General features: G+C 40.1%; 1 protein-coding gene across 6 annotated transcripts in view; it reads right to left on the bottom strand.

Moving 5' to 3' along the window:
* LOC111153555 (kinesin family member 27) overlaps positions 1-14836 on the bottom strand; it is a 77797-nt gene that overhangs the window by 16832 nt on the left and 46129 nt on the right. For 4 of the 6 annotated variants that reach the window (XM_022512644.1, XM_022512643.1, XM_022512649.1 and 1 more), the window contains 2 exons: positions 9690-9803; positions 6061-6237 (listed from right to left, as the gene is read on the bottom strand). The exons of 1 other annotated variant lie outside the window; for it this stretch is intronic. In XM_022512644.1, coding sequence (XP_022368352.1) covers positions 6061-6237; positions 9690-9803 — 291 coding nt within the window. The remainder of the gene's footprint in view (positions 1-6060; positions 6238-9689; positions 9804-14836) is intronic. One more of the 6 variants, XM_022512647.1, reaches the window with a different exon arrangement.

A 14836-nucleotide genomic window follows, 5' to 3' on the forward strand; every position in this document is an offset into this window, starting at 1 on the left:
TTTTGCATCTAAGTAATTATATGTATATATAATTAAAAATTATAAATTTTTTTAATTTAATTTTTTTCAGTGTTCCAAAATTCATTATTTATGCACCATACCCAGTGCTCCATGCAATATGTGCCCCCCTTAATACCCACCACCAGGCTCACCCAACTTCCCACCCCCTCCCCTCCAAAACCCTCAGTTTGTCTCTCAGAGTCCACAGTCTCTCATGATTTGTCTCCCCGCTCCAATACCACAAGTTTACTATTATTTTTTTTAAAGCAGCCCCTTACCTCACCCTTTTACCTGAGTCCCACTCCCCAGAAGCAATCATCTTCAACCTTTCTAGCCGTTTCTCCTGGTGTTAATGTCCACGTTCCTAAATAACATGACCCATTTCAGATATTGTCTATGGACTGACTATTATGGAAGACAAAGACTTGGCACCATTATGCTTCCTCTACTTCCCACTCCTCTAGTCTCCCAAAATAAGGTATATTGCAATTTTATGTTAAATCAATACTCTGTTGGGACACCCAGTTGGTTCAATAGATTAAGCATCTGCCTTCGGCTCAGGTCATGATCCCAGGGTCCTGGGATGGAGCCCCACATTGGGCTCCCCGCTCAGCAGAGAGCCTGCTTCTCTCTCTCTCCCTCTGCCCCTCCCCCAACTTGTGCTCTATCTCGCTCACTGACTCTCTCAAATAAATGAGTAGAATCTTTAAAAATAAATCAATACTCAGTTTACATGGCTTTGTGAATACTACTCACAGCTGAACTATCTAGTATAAAATGACCCTTTTCCATAAGATACAACTCTTGGTACCATTTACTGATTCTTCCCCTAAAAGAAAATACACTTCCTCTCAATACTGTTTTTTTCACTTGACCAAACTTAAATCAGGGAGTCTGTTTGTTTCACACTTTTCTGGAAGCATTTTGTCTGAAGTCTCCATCCTCCTGGTCCAAACTGGTTGTTCCAGGATCTCCTTTCGGTGTTACCCTGGGAATTTCCACGTTGGATCACACTTTCAGGACCCTGAGTCTTCTTTTTTCACAGCTGATGCCCTCACATTTGTGGAGCACGTCCTCTAGTATTTTCCTGAGAGACTAGGTTGGAAATCATTTTTTCACCTGAAAATGTCCTTATTCTGCCTTCATATTTGATTCAGAGTTAGGCTCAAGAGAGAAGCCTTGATTGGAAATCACTTTCATTCTGCAGTTTGAAGACGGCTGCAAGTCCCTTAGTTTCTACTGAAGAAGGTAAAGAAATCCAGTGCCATTCTGATTGTTGAGATTTGCAAGTGACTCATCTCTTCCATTTGGTAGCTTTTGGGATCTTTTTTTTTCCTTAGTGTACTCAAAACTTCACAATGATAAACCTTTGGCACTCATTTTGTCAGGCCCTTGATGACCTATTTCAATCTAGAGTCTCATGTCCTCAGAGTTGGGAAAAATTTTTATATTGTCTTTGATAATCCCCTCTCCCATTTTCTCTGTTATATCTTTCCAAAATTCCTATTTCTTGGATGTTGGACTTTCCAGATTTATCTGCCAACTAAATTTTTTTTCCCATTTTTTTTTTATTTTTTATTTTATTTATTTATTTGACACAGAGAGAGAGAGAGAGAGAGAGAGAGATCACAAGTAGGCAGAGAGGCAGGCAGAGAGAGGAGGAAGCAGGCTCACTGCTGAGCAGAGAGCCCGATGCGGGGCTTGATCCCAAGACCCTGAGATCATGACCTGAGCCGAAGGCAGAGGCTTAACCCACTGAGCCACCCAGGCGCCCCTCCCATTTTCTATTTATCCTTCTATTTACTTTCTGGGATATTTACTCAATGTTCTCCTCCAACCTTTAAAATTTCCAGAAGTTCCCATTTCATGGATAGAGCATCACCTTTCACCACCTTGACAAATATTAAGGATTTGCTGGAAGCTTTTTCAGCTCCTTCGCCTATCTCTAATGTCTCTGAGTTTCCTTTTTTCTCAGTCTCCGTCTTTCATGTTAGTAACATTCCTGAAATGGCTGTCCCATGTAAGAGTCAGGTATGAAAATGCTGATATCCTATGTGGTGGGTATGCTTTGTCACCATAGTGTATATCTGGGGTCTGGCCACTTAGTTGGGGGTGTCCTAGGGTGTTTGGTGTTTGTAGGCCTTTTTTTCAGGGACTGTTTCAGAAAATCCACCAATGTCCCACTTGGGAGGTATAAATCTGGGTGCCAGCATTCTGGGATCCAAGTAGGGTTAGGAAATGGCTGTCTCAGGATTCGTATGTAGACTGGACTTTCATGTGTTCCCTGCTGAGTATTCTGATTTACCCAAACCTCTGTTGTACCTGGTTCAACATTCAGAAGATAAACTGTCTAGATTCAGAGTGGGAAAGAATGACTTCCTGATGACTCTCTGTTTTCATCCTTATGCCTCACCCCTGCCTTCTGAAAATCTCAGTACCTTCATTTCTGAGTCTTTTTTTTTTTAAGATTTTACTTAATTTATTTATTTAGATGGAGAGAACATGTGCATGAGCAGAGGCGGTGGAGGTGGGGGGCAGAGGGAGAGGGAGAGAGAATCCCAGGCCCCACATGGGGCTCAATCTCACGACTTTGAGATCACGACCTGAGCGGAAATCAAAGAGTCAGACGCTTAATGAACTGAGCCACCAGGTGCATCTCTGAGTCTTTTTTAATTTTATCTATGTGAATTCTATATTATAAAGGTGTTATTATCTTAAAAAAAAAAAAAAGGCTAATGCTACAGCTATGGCTCTCACAGATGTCCCTCTCAAGGTGCTTGGATTGCAGCCTCTTTGCTATGTCAGTAACTACTTATTTGTTGCTTTCCATTTTATATTTCTTGGTAATCTTTTGTCTTCTGTTGTCTTATCTTTTTTTTTTCCCTTTACGGATATATAGTTTTTGCCTAATAGCTTTATTGAGAGATAAGTCACATATCATAGAGTTCAACTATTTATTTTATTGATTAAGATTTTCTATTTTTTAAGTAATCTCTATACCCAATGTGGGGCTCAAACTCACAACCCCAAGATCAAGAGTCATATATTCCACCAATGGAGCCAGCCAGGAGCCCCTAACTTACCTATTTAAAGTGTATAATTCAATAGTTTTTAGTATATTCAGCGTTGCACAACCATCACCACAATCAATTTTAGAACGTTTTCACCCTCTCCAAAAATGAAACCCCATGCCCATTCGCAGTCATTCCTTTCTTCTCAACCCACAGCCCAGCCCTAAATAACCACTACTCTACTTTCTGTCTCTATGGAATTGCCTCATCTGCACATTGATACAAATGGAGTCATACAATCCGTGTTCTTTTGTGGCTGGCACCTTTCCCCTAACACAACATTTTGGGGTTCATCCATGTGATAGCATGGATCAGAACTTCATTCCTTTCTCTTGCTGAGTAATATCCCACGGTATGGATATATCGCTTTCTGTTTATCCATTCATCAGCTGAGTTTTTTCCATTTGGGGTCTATTATGAGTAATGCTGTAATGCACATTCATGCACAGGTTATTGTGTGGACACGTGTTTTCACTTCTCTTGGATGGATACTAGGAGTGGCACCGCTGGGTGGTGCAGTAACTCTATGTTTAACCTTTTGAGGAACTGCAAGATCCCAGGCAACTGCACCAATCCCATAGGCAGCGTAGGAAAAGTCTAATTCCTTCATATCATCACCAACACTTCTCATCTAGTTTTCTGACCACAGCCGTCCTATTTTTTTAATTTTTTTAAAGATTTTTATTTATTCCTTTGACAGAGATCACAAGTAGGCAGAGAAGCAGGCAGAGAGAAAGAGACATGGGGGAAGCAGGCTCCCCGCTGAGCAGAGAGCCCGATGCGGGACTTGATCCCAGGACCCTGAGATCATGACCTGAGCCGGAGGCAGAGGCTTAACCCACTGAGCCACCCAGGCATCCCCACAGCTGTCCTATAAGTGTAAAGTAGGAGCGCATCTATGTTTTGATTTGCATTTCCCTGATGGCTAGTGATGTTGAGCATCCTTTCATGTTTATCGGCCATTTGAATCTCTTTTTCGAGAAATGTCTATTAGATCCTTTGTCCATTTTTTAACTCAGTTGTCTTTTTACTTTTAAGACTTCTTTATATATTCTAGATACAAGACCTTTATCAGGTACATGATTTGCAAATATTTTCTCCCATTCTGTGGGTTGTCTTTTCAACACCCACTTTCTTGATGGTGGCCTTTGCATAACAAATGTTTTTAATTATGACTAAGACCAATTTATCTAATATTTCTTTTATTGCTTGTGCTTCAGGTGTAATATCAAAGAAATCACTGCTCAACCCAAGGTCACAAAGATTTACACCTTTGTTTTCTTCTAAGAGTTTTATATAGTTTTATTTTACATTTAGGTCTTTGACTTATTTTGAGTTGAAATTGTATATGGTATGAAAATATTTTTTAATATCACATTCCTTGTCCGAAATGCATAGGATTGAATCTTGTATTTCTTAAACACTGAAAAAAGATGTAATCTATTTACATTTTGTTCAGAAAAGAACCCAGCAATATAATAGTCTCCAATCTTTCTTCTGTTTCATTAAAACAATCTTCAAAGAATCAATTTCACTTTGCTCTGCTGGGGGTTTCATTTATTTGTACGTCTCTACCGATCTCAGTATGTTCTTGCTCCTAAATTTTACATTGTGTTGAAAGGGGAAAACTTCCCGTTTTTTTTCCCTTGGATCATGAAGTAAACTTATTTCAGGAAAAATATTTTCTTCCTTATTCCTTTTTATTTTTTCATTTTTATTTCTTTTGTGATACAGAGCATATAATAAAGGTCCCAGTTTATTTTCTTCTATTTACTCACGTGGATATTTTGATTTGCTCATCTCCTTTGCTGTCGTTGACATGTTTTGAGGGCTAGCTCTTAAAACTTGACCCTGACAGCCAGCGTGAGCAAGCTACCTGGATACAGCACCAGCAGCTAAGCTGTTTGGAGGGGCTGTCCCTAACCCTGTGTCCCACAGCCTGGTGCTAATAGCTATTGAACAGGACTGGGGAATGGAGGACGGGGAAGAGGTAAGTGCAGGTCTCCATGCTCATCTACCTGCTATACTGAGGAGGGGAGGTTAAGAACACGCCGCCACCATCTCAGATCCTACTGGTCTAGACACTGGCTGAAAGGCAGATCTAATAAAGAGGGAGGTCACTGATTCTCTCTGTTCCACTACTCAGTGTGTCCTCGGCCTGCTGGGTAAAAAGTCCTTTTCAAGTCTGGGGCAAGACAGCTTCATTTTAAGAAGCCATTGGTGCTGCTGTTGAAAATATCTACAGCTCCATCCAAAAAAGCTATTGCCTGGTTCTTCTACTCCCACCACAATCATTCCTTTTGCAGAACTTGAAATTGAGGCAAACTCCTTCATAAAAATCCCTTTTTTTGGCTCATAAAACCCGAGTTCTCCAGCAAAAGTTCTTGTAAAGGCCCCCACCTCATTATAATTTGAAAAATGAACAAATCTTCATTACATAAAGTCTTTCTTCTAAAGGAACCCTGCAAACCCCTAACTTTGGGTAGTTTAGATCATTTTTAAGACTATTTTTCCAAATTACCAGTGTTCTCTACACAGCATCAAACGGTACAACTTATTTCTTAAATAGAGGTTGCCAGGGGAAATGAGAGTTACAGCTTCCTGGTTACAGACTTTCTATTTGGGGTAATAAAATGTTTTGGAAATAGGGTGATGGTTGTATAACCTTGTACCTGTGATTAATGCCGCTGAATCATACACTTAAAAATGGTCAAAATGGCAAATTTTATGTTACGTATATTTTACCATAATTTTTCAATGCCGAAAAAAGTTAATACATCATACTTGGCAGAACACGGAACATTTGATGTTAAAATTGCGATAGATTTTAGTGGTCATTAAATAAGCACTAACATGCAAAATACACTGAAAACCAGAACAGATTTTCTTGCAGTTTTGAATTTCACAGTGGTCTGCTTTACTTCTTAGGAAAAAAAATCCTCCTTCACTGGCTTACAACCACAGTCAAAGAGCATAGCAGAGAGAATACCTGACTTGATCTCAGCTTCTTATTCTCCAGGTGGCTCTTCTCCTGTAACAGGGCCTCCTTCTTACAAACGATGGCCTCTCGCTTCTTTAAGTCTTCTTCCAGCTGCTCCAGTTCTTGACGTTGATTCAGGACTTTCTCTACTTCTTCATCTAACCATTTCTTTCGCTCATCCAGTTTCTACATTAAAATTCCAAAGAAATGTTACATCACTTGTTTTTCTTCTGCCATAAGACGTATATGATAATAAGAGAACTTCTGATTGGCTAAAACACCCTAAATGAACATTTTTAAACTACCTGAAACACCTTAAGTGAACACTTAAAAACTCCCAGCAAGGATAATAAAACAGTGTTCCTGTCTAAACCCATCAAGAATGGCTCCAGTTAACATCTTGCTGTGTCTTATAAGGAATTAAGATGTCTTTCCCAAATATGTTCAAGTCTGGGATTGTCTAGGCTGACAAAGAAAGGGCTGACAGTTTTCCCCATAGATATGAAGGGTCAGTTGTGAGAACATGCTGGGATCTTCTCGGTCACAGAGGAGCGCACCTTCCTCATAGCACTTAGGCTGCCAGCTGCTCTACAGTCTCTCTCCTCTTCTTGAGTTCCTCAATGGACTGCAGAGACTGTCTTTTCTGCCTCGCTATCCCCCATGCCTGGTATACTTCCAGCCCATGACTGGCTTCAGGAAAATGTCAAATGACTGACTAAATGAGTGCCTGATTCCATCAGACACCGAAGTGAATAAATGAACCCACCCCGTGAAAGACACATATGGGGGAGCACAGGAATGCACTCTGCAACATAGCCTGTCGACTTCAAGTAGTTATAAAATAAACAGAGCTGAAAAGATTCCTAAAACAAGCATCTTAGTATTCTCTTGAATCGAGGACACCCAGAAACAAAGAGAACAGAAATATGAATGGAATATGCCTGTCCAAGATGAACTCTACCAAGTGCCCATCTGCACTGCAGACATAGCGACACCAAGCTAAACAACAAATAATGGGAAAACAAATCAATACAGCACTATTTTCCAGTTCTTCTCCAGCTTAAAAATGGTGCCTAGAAATCTATATTAAAACAATGAGATACAGTTGGTTGAGTGTCTGCCTTTGGCTGAGATCATGAGTCTGCTTCTGCTTCTCCCTCTGCTCCTCCCCTCACTTGCTCGCTCTTCCTCCCAAATAAATAAAATCTTAAAAAATAGAAAGGGTTAAAAAAAATGAGATAGTGAATATGCACAAGAAAAAGAGAGCAAGATGGCCAAAGCAAAGAAGATCTAGAGCTATGTAGACCTCCAACCAGACCTACCTAGCACAGTCCTATAAGTGCTATCACATCCAAATAATACTGAAGCCTAAAATAGTAGCTCTACAATCATAAGAAACAGGAAGGGTATCCCAGAGCAGCTACAGGAATACTATAGTTTTGTTATATCTGGTTCTACCTTAGAAACTCTGTATATGACACCCTATGAAGTCTACCAATTAGCTAAAACGCTCTATAAACACTCCTTGACAGTATGTGGCATTTGAAAGATGAATAACAGATCTTTTGTAAGGTCCATTCCAATAGGAGGGAGACCTGAAAAACTCTGATTATTGATAATAAATTCTATATACACCTAAGTCCTAGGTACCGTGTCAGCAAAAATGGAGGGAGAGATTGGCTCTGCCTGGGTAATGGAAGAAATGTCAGTGCTGGCCTCACAGAGTAAGTAATGTTTTAAAAGTGCTTTGAAAAATAGGTAGGAGTCCACATAATACAAGTTTTTTAGGGAAACAATAATAAATGAATAGAATTTTCTGCATTTGAATAATAAAGGTTATGATTTGTATAATTCACTGTATCTTAGTAAGTTTTCTGAAAATTTCTTGATTTGTTTTTCTCTTTTTATAGCAAAGGTTCCTATCACACAGTCCCAATTTTAAATGCTTTCTTATAAAGGAGCTTCATTACAAATCAATGTCCTACTCCAAGCTCTTTGGACACTCGTATGGATTACCTTATAATCTTGTTCTTGTTTAGAGTCAAATCCTAGAAAGCGGGTTTTTGTTTTGCAGTATTAAAAAAACATGAAGTTTCGTTTTTGTTTTATTAATATGTTTAATCCACAGAGTGCAAGCTGTGGGAATCTTCTGGTTATCATATTCATTTAAAATTCAGAACCTTAACATTTTGAAAAACAGGTCTCACTATTCTTTGCATTCCTATCTCTCCTACTCCCCAGCATACCCTGTCTGCCCAGACATATTATTACAAAGCAGCACGGAATGTCAGGGTGAGAGCACTTTAACCAGTGTCTAAAACACATCAGTAAAATAAATAACTGGAGGGGCGCCTGGGTGGCTCAATCGGTTAAGTGTCTCATCTGCCTTTGGCTCGGGTCATGATCCGGGGGTCCTGGGATCAAGTCCCACATCGGGTTCTCTGACCAGTGGGAAGCCTGCTTCTCCCTCTCCCTCTGCTCTCCCTCCTCTGTTGCTTACTCTCCCTCTCTCTCTCATAAATACATAAAATCTTTAAAAAATGAACAAATAAATTGGAAATACATTCAGGTACTAAATTTTATTATTAAGATACATAAAATTTAAGAAAACAAATTTTTCAGCATTAAGGTGACATATTAGCATTTGAGTGTAATTACAGTTTTCAGTGCATTTTTCTTTCAGTAACATTTTTAGAATTGCCATTTTGAATTTACATAAAACAAAGATGTTGTTTCTTTGAACTCTGAGATTAGTTTATGGTTTTCTTTCTTTCTTTCTTTCTTTCTTTCTTTCTTAAGAGAAAGAGAGAGAGAGAGAGCTGAGGAGGGGCAGAGGGCGAGGGAGAGAGAACGAATCCCAAGCAGGCTCCCATACTCAGCACAGAGCCCAACATGGGGCTCAATCTCATGACCCTGAAATCATGACCTGAGTGGAAATGAAGAGTCAGATGTTTAACTGACTGAGCCACCCAGGTGCCCCTGGATTTCATTTTTTAAATGTGGCACTAAAACAAAAACTTTTAAATTCATCATATATGGTACATATGCAATTTGGTTACATAGGAATAGGAGGGAGGGCTCTGATTCTTAGACATATATTGTTTCCATGGGAATAAGCCAGCCTTTATTTGAATATCAAGACTGGTTTAGTCCCTTGGAAACAATCTAGTGAACATGGATTTCATGTTTACATTCTTTTTTTTTTTTTTTAAAGATTTTATTTATTTATTTGACAGAGAGAAATCACAAGTAAGCAGAGAGGCAGGCAGAGAGAGAGGAGGAAGCAGGCTCCCTGCCGAGCAGAAAGCCCGATGTGGGGCTCGAACCCAGGACCTGGGATCATGACCTGAGCCGAAGGCAGTGGCTTAACCCACTGAGCCACCCAGGCGCCCCTCATGTTTACATTCTACAACATTCAAATAAATCCATTTCTACTGAAATAAGAACACAGCACATTTCTGGATGAGAGAGTAATTTTTTAATGAGAGACACATTTCAGAGAAATACTAGAAAATTTGTATTCAAGTGGCAAGGCCTAGTGTTTGCAGATTTTTTTCGGAGTCCACCATATTCTACCTTCATTTAGACCATCACCGGAGCAAACAGAAAGCAGGAAACACTGAATAGAACAGACAAACCTGGAGCTGGTCTGTTCTTCCAAACGAGCCTTTTCTCTTTTTCATCTTAAATGCATCGAGCTCCTCAGCTCTCAGTTTCAGAGCTTCTTCCTGTTCCGTTTTTAACTTTAGTTCCTGCAGAGAACAGAAATTGAAAACATCTTATTGCTTTTACTACCTGGCTATCGTTAAATATTTATCTAATATTTTATTAAATATTTTTGTAAAAAGAAAGAGAATGAGTAGATGAAAGCTGGAGCTATTTGAGAAGAAAACAATGTCAGCCCCTCACCGAAGCAAAAACCAGGAGATATTAACAAAACTAGGGTTTTTTTTTCATGGTTTACCAATGTCACAAATCAGTGTAACAGGGATAAGAGTCTGAAAATTACAAAGGTGCTTTTCTATTCTGCTTTTCTGAGCTCATGTCCTTTAGTTGGGCTACCCAAGGTACCCATCTGCCATAGGGATATTAGAATTTATGACAGTAGAAATATGAAAAGAAGTATTCCGTTTCCGGCATTCAGAAACAGGATTTTGCAGCATGAGAACAGCCTTCCAAGATAGATCATGGTCCTATGAAGAGTATTTTCTAAATTTCTTCCGTTTCCATCCACATCTTAATAGGCCCTGGATGCTCTCCCGGGGTTTAGAGAAGATGCTACTGCCCACCACTAACGCTTAGCAGGAGCAAGGAAGGAGGCCAGGAACCAAAGTGGGTTGGTCCACATTACTATCTCTTACTGGTCCCTGATGGGTAAGTATAGAAATTGAAAGTGTTTAGAAACCTTTAAAACAATGGAAGAGAGTAATTTTATGTCTGTTGAATATTAATAGCTATAATCACGAGAAGATGGGACTTTTATTGTATTTTAATTCTTTATTTCATTTTTCAACCAGTTCATGTTTTACAAAAGTACTGGGCTGTGACAAACTAATAACAACAGGAAAACTGCACCTTCTCCACAGATAATTTCAGAAGAACCGATATAAAGAAAGTAGAAGGAAACTCTACCATTTTCCAGCCTTGGGAAGGACAGAAAGGAGAAAAGAGGTGGTAAGAAAGATGTGTGTCCCTGGCCTCGTGCGTTTTGGCCCCGAAAGGGGGAGAATAAGGTATCACTGAGGGCAGAGGGAGAGAAGGCAGACCGCAGCGCAGAGGTCCCACACGCACCTGGGCCTGCCCAGGCTCGCTGACGGAGTGGGAAGTAGAGTCAGCAAAGACAGACTGATGATAGATTCCATGGCCTCAAGTGACATGGAACCTGAAAGCCAATGGGAGTCAGTTGTCATGGGGCCCTGACCCCAACACTGAAGATAAGGACAGGCCACTGGGCTAGGAAGCTAGACAGAAGACCCAGTCGCCTCCACAGGGACTTACAACGTCATTAGATGAAATGAAGCCGAAGTGCCTCCGTGCTCTAAACTGAAAGCGAGACCGGACTACATGTTACACCAGCTCTGGGCTTCATCATCAGGGCAAAGAAAGGCAGACAAGGGACAGCAGTCACAGTCACACCCAGGGACCAACTGAAATTCAATTGGTTGAAATTCCCTTCCCTTCCACGTGACGCAATGCAGTGAAAGCTGTACAACCACCCACCACATAAACTGCACTCTCTTCAGGGAGAGAGGCACAAGGTGGACGATGGGAGAGACTAAGAAACTGAATATTCTCATTCAGGAGAGCTGGGAATTATTTAAAGAAAATGGCTAAATTACACCAGAACAAAGTCTGAACAGGTTGACATGTGGTTAGTTCCTGTATTTCCAGCAATTATCATGATAAGGGCTGGGCAGAACAAGAGGGGTGCAGGTAGCATAAAGAATAGAGGGCTTCTATTGACTAAATAACACACTTCTACTTCGTCTGTTCATCTGCACTGTATTACAAGTGAATTTGACCCCATTATATTGACCCATTCGTTTTTTCACGCTGCCCAGGCTCTGGTCCATAGTTATAACTTAGCCCCAGTCACAGTCACAACTCCAAGATGTAGAAATAAAGACACCTTATAGGCACTGGGAGCAAACTGTCTGCTATGCGTCTCCCTCCACCAATGCTTTAAAAGTAACTGCAGTAGGTCCTACCCTCTCTGCTACATGTTGCTCTGGATATTACTGCCTTTATCTTATAATATAATCCCTGTTGTAATACTAAAGTAGCTGTGCACTGGTTATGACGCTAGGCTTCTCACAGCTACTTAATTATGCCACTTAATCCTCACAGTCATCTTACGAGACAGAGACTATCGAAAACTCCATGGTGTAGATGGGGAAACTGGTACTTAGAGAAGTAAAAAGCTCAAGGTCACACGATGGCCCACATTTTCAGGGGTTCCCATGCCTTTTCTTTACTGTTCCTCCACAGACTTCTGGTAAGAACTGCTGCTCTAAAGAGAACCTGTGCGGAAATCCTAGTATTCTCTGGAAGCGGTTTAGTCAAATGGAGAACGGACAAACAGCAATGCTAGAAAGTTAGCTCTAAACAGAGGCCTCTGAGCAAAGTTAGCTCCCGACAGAGGACTGTGAGCAGGTTTTCTATTTTTGCGTGAAGTAGTGGAAGCTTCAATATATCTTTGGGGCAGACTGTTCCTTTTCCTGGATACTCGTTCTACCTTTAAATAGGGTCATTTCCCTAGAATGAGAGATATGGCTAAAAGAAGCGAAACTGCCCTAGATAAAAATGTAAAAAGTTTAAGTTACAGGCAGATTTGCATTTCAGCACACTATGCACTATGCACTGCTTAGGGAAAAGAAAAAAAAAAAATCCTCTTATTTTGAGATTTAGAGACTGCTGGGTTTTGTTAGTTTAAACCATGGTCTAGGAGAGAGAAGCTGAGACTCAAAGATCACGTGACTGACAGGCAGGCCTAATCCTCACACTGGAGGAATGACCATAACACAGAGACTAGGTTGTTGGCAGTAGTTACAAGAAACTAACAGATCCAAGATATTCAGAAACAACATCTACAGGCCTTAGTGGTTCATGGGCCATAATGAAGAAGACAGAGTCAAGGATGACAGTTAGTTTACCTATCTGAATGGATCGAAATGTCTGGAAAAGCACATGGAAAACTACATATTCTTCCCTGAGGGAACAGGGAGGGGGAATTGTGGGGCGATACATAAGGAAGATCATGAATTCATATATAAGACAACCTCATGAAGAGGTCAGTGGCCGGACACAGGAATCCAGAGCTCAAAGGCAAATCTGGGATTAAGGATTAAATTTGGAAGTTGTCAGAGTTGAACTATAGCCATGGAAAAAGATGAAGTACCTAAGACAGAATACAGAAGAGGCATAAAGCTAGAGCTCTGAGGAATTCTTTTATGTGAAGGGCTGATAGTGTAGGATGAGTTAGCAAAGACAGAGAAAAACCAAGGGGAAGGACAAGGGGGAAATATTTCAAGATGTTGGGAGTGGTGAACTATGCTGGATACAGCTGAGGTTTTATAAGGACTTTAGTGACAGAGAGAGCACTAATGAATTTCTCCAGAGCTTTGGAGTGGATGGTAGAGCCAGGAGCCAGATGCCAGACTGCAGAGGATGAGAAAATGAATGGAAGCACAAGAAACAGAAACAGGTCCAGTCAACTTTATAATCAAAAAGTTTGGTCATTAAGGGGAGAAGAAAGAGAAAAGTATTAGGTTTAAAGAGGATAATTTTATTTATTTTTTATTTTTTTAAAATTTTTATTTATTTATTTGACGGAGAGAGAAAGAGATCACAGGTAGGCAGAGAGGCAGGCAGAGAGACGGGGAGAAGCAGGCTCCCCGCTGAGCAGGGAGCCAGATGCGGGGCTCAATCCCAGGACCCTGCAATCATGACCTGAGCCAAAGGCAGAGGCTTAACCCACTGAGCCGCTCGGATGCCCCTAAAGAGGATAATTTTAAGATGAGAAAAATCTAAGATGTTAAGAAAGAATCTAGGAGGAAAAAAATTTGAAAATACTGGTGGAAAAAAAGGAATTAAATGAGATACAAAGCACATAAGTGCTTAGAATAGTACTGACTGAAGATAAATGTTAACTACTGCTATAATAACTATTACATTATTAAGAATGAATAGCTCAAAAAAATTAAGATAATAATTATATTTATAATAACATCTAAAAAATTAAATATCTGGAAATAAATTTAAGCAAGGAGGTAAAAGACTGTGCACTGAAAATTATAAAAGATTGCTGAAAGAGATTAAAGAAGACCTAAATAAAAGGCAGCCCATGATCATGAGTAGGAAGACCTAATATTGTCATGATGCAATACACTCTAAGAACTCTGCAGATTCAATGCAATCCATATCAAAATTCCAATGGCCTTTTTTGCAGAAATGGAAAGGCTGATCCTTTAATTCATACGGAATTGCAAGGGGTCTCAAATGATCAAAACCATCTTGAAAAAGAACAACAACAAAGTTGAAGGACTTATTTCCATTTCAAAACTAATTGCAAAGCCAATAATCAAAACAGTGCGGTGCTAGACATACAATACAGACAAATGGAACAGAACTGAGTTTAGATATAAATCCATAAGGCTACAGCCAACTGATCTTTGACAAGAGTACCAAGTCCATTCTATGAGGAAAGAATAATCTCCTTAACAGATGGCACTGGCACAACTAGATTTCCACATGTGAAAGAATGAAGTTTGACCTCAAAATCAATCAACAACCTAAACATGAGCTAAAACCATAAAACTCTTAGAAGAAAACAAAGGGGTAAATCTTTGTGACTTCACATTTGGCAGTGAATCTTTAAAAGACGCCAAAAGCACAGACAACCAAAGAAAAAATAGATAAATCATAACAATCTTGCTCCATCAAAGAATATTATCAAGAAACTTTACAGGGACACCTGGGTGACTAAGTTGATTAAGCATCTGACTCTTGATTTTGGCTCAGATCATGATTTCATGGTTGTGAGATCGAGCCCTCTGTCAGGTTCCACACTGGGAGTGGAACCTGCTTAAGATTCTCTTGGGGCACCGGGGCGGCTCAGTTGGTTAAGTGTCTAACTCTTGATTTCGGCTCAGGTCATGATATCAGGGTTGTGAGATTGAGCCCCACGTCAGGTGCTACACTGATCCGAGAGTGTGCTTGAAGATTTTCTCTCTCCCTCTCTTCTGCACCCCCTCACTCAAAAGCTCACTCTTTCTAAAATAAATAA

The sequence above is a fragment of the Enhydra lutris genome, unplaced genomic scaffold (genome assembly GCF_002288905.1).
Source record: "Enhydra lutris kenyoni isolate GAN:26980312 unplaced genomic scaffold, ASM228890v2 scaffoldscaffold33, whole genome shotgun sequence".
In the NCBI taxonomy this organism is placed as follows: Eukaryota; Metazoa; Chordata; class Mammalia; order Carnivora; family Mustelidae; genus Enhydra; species Enhydra lutris.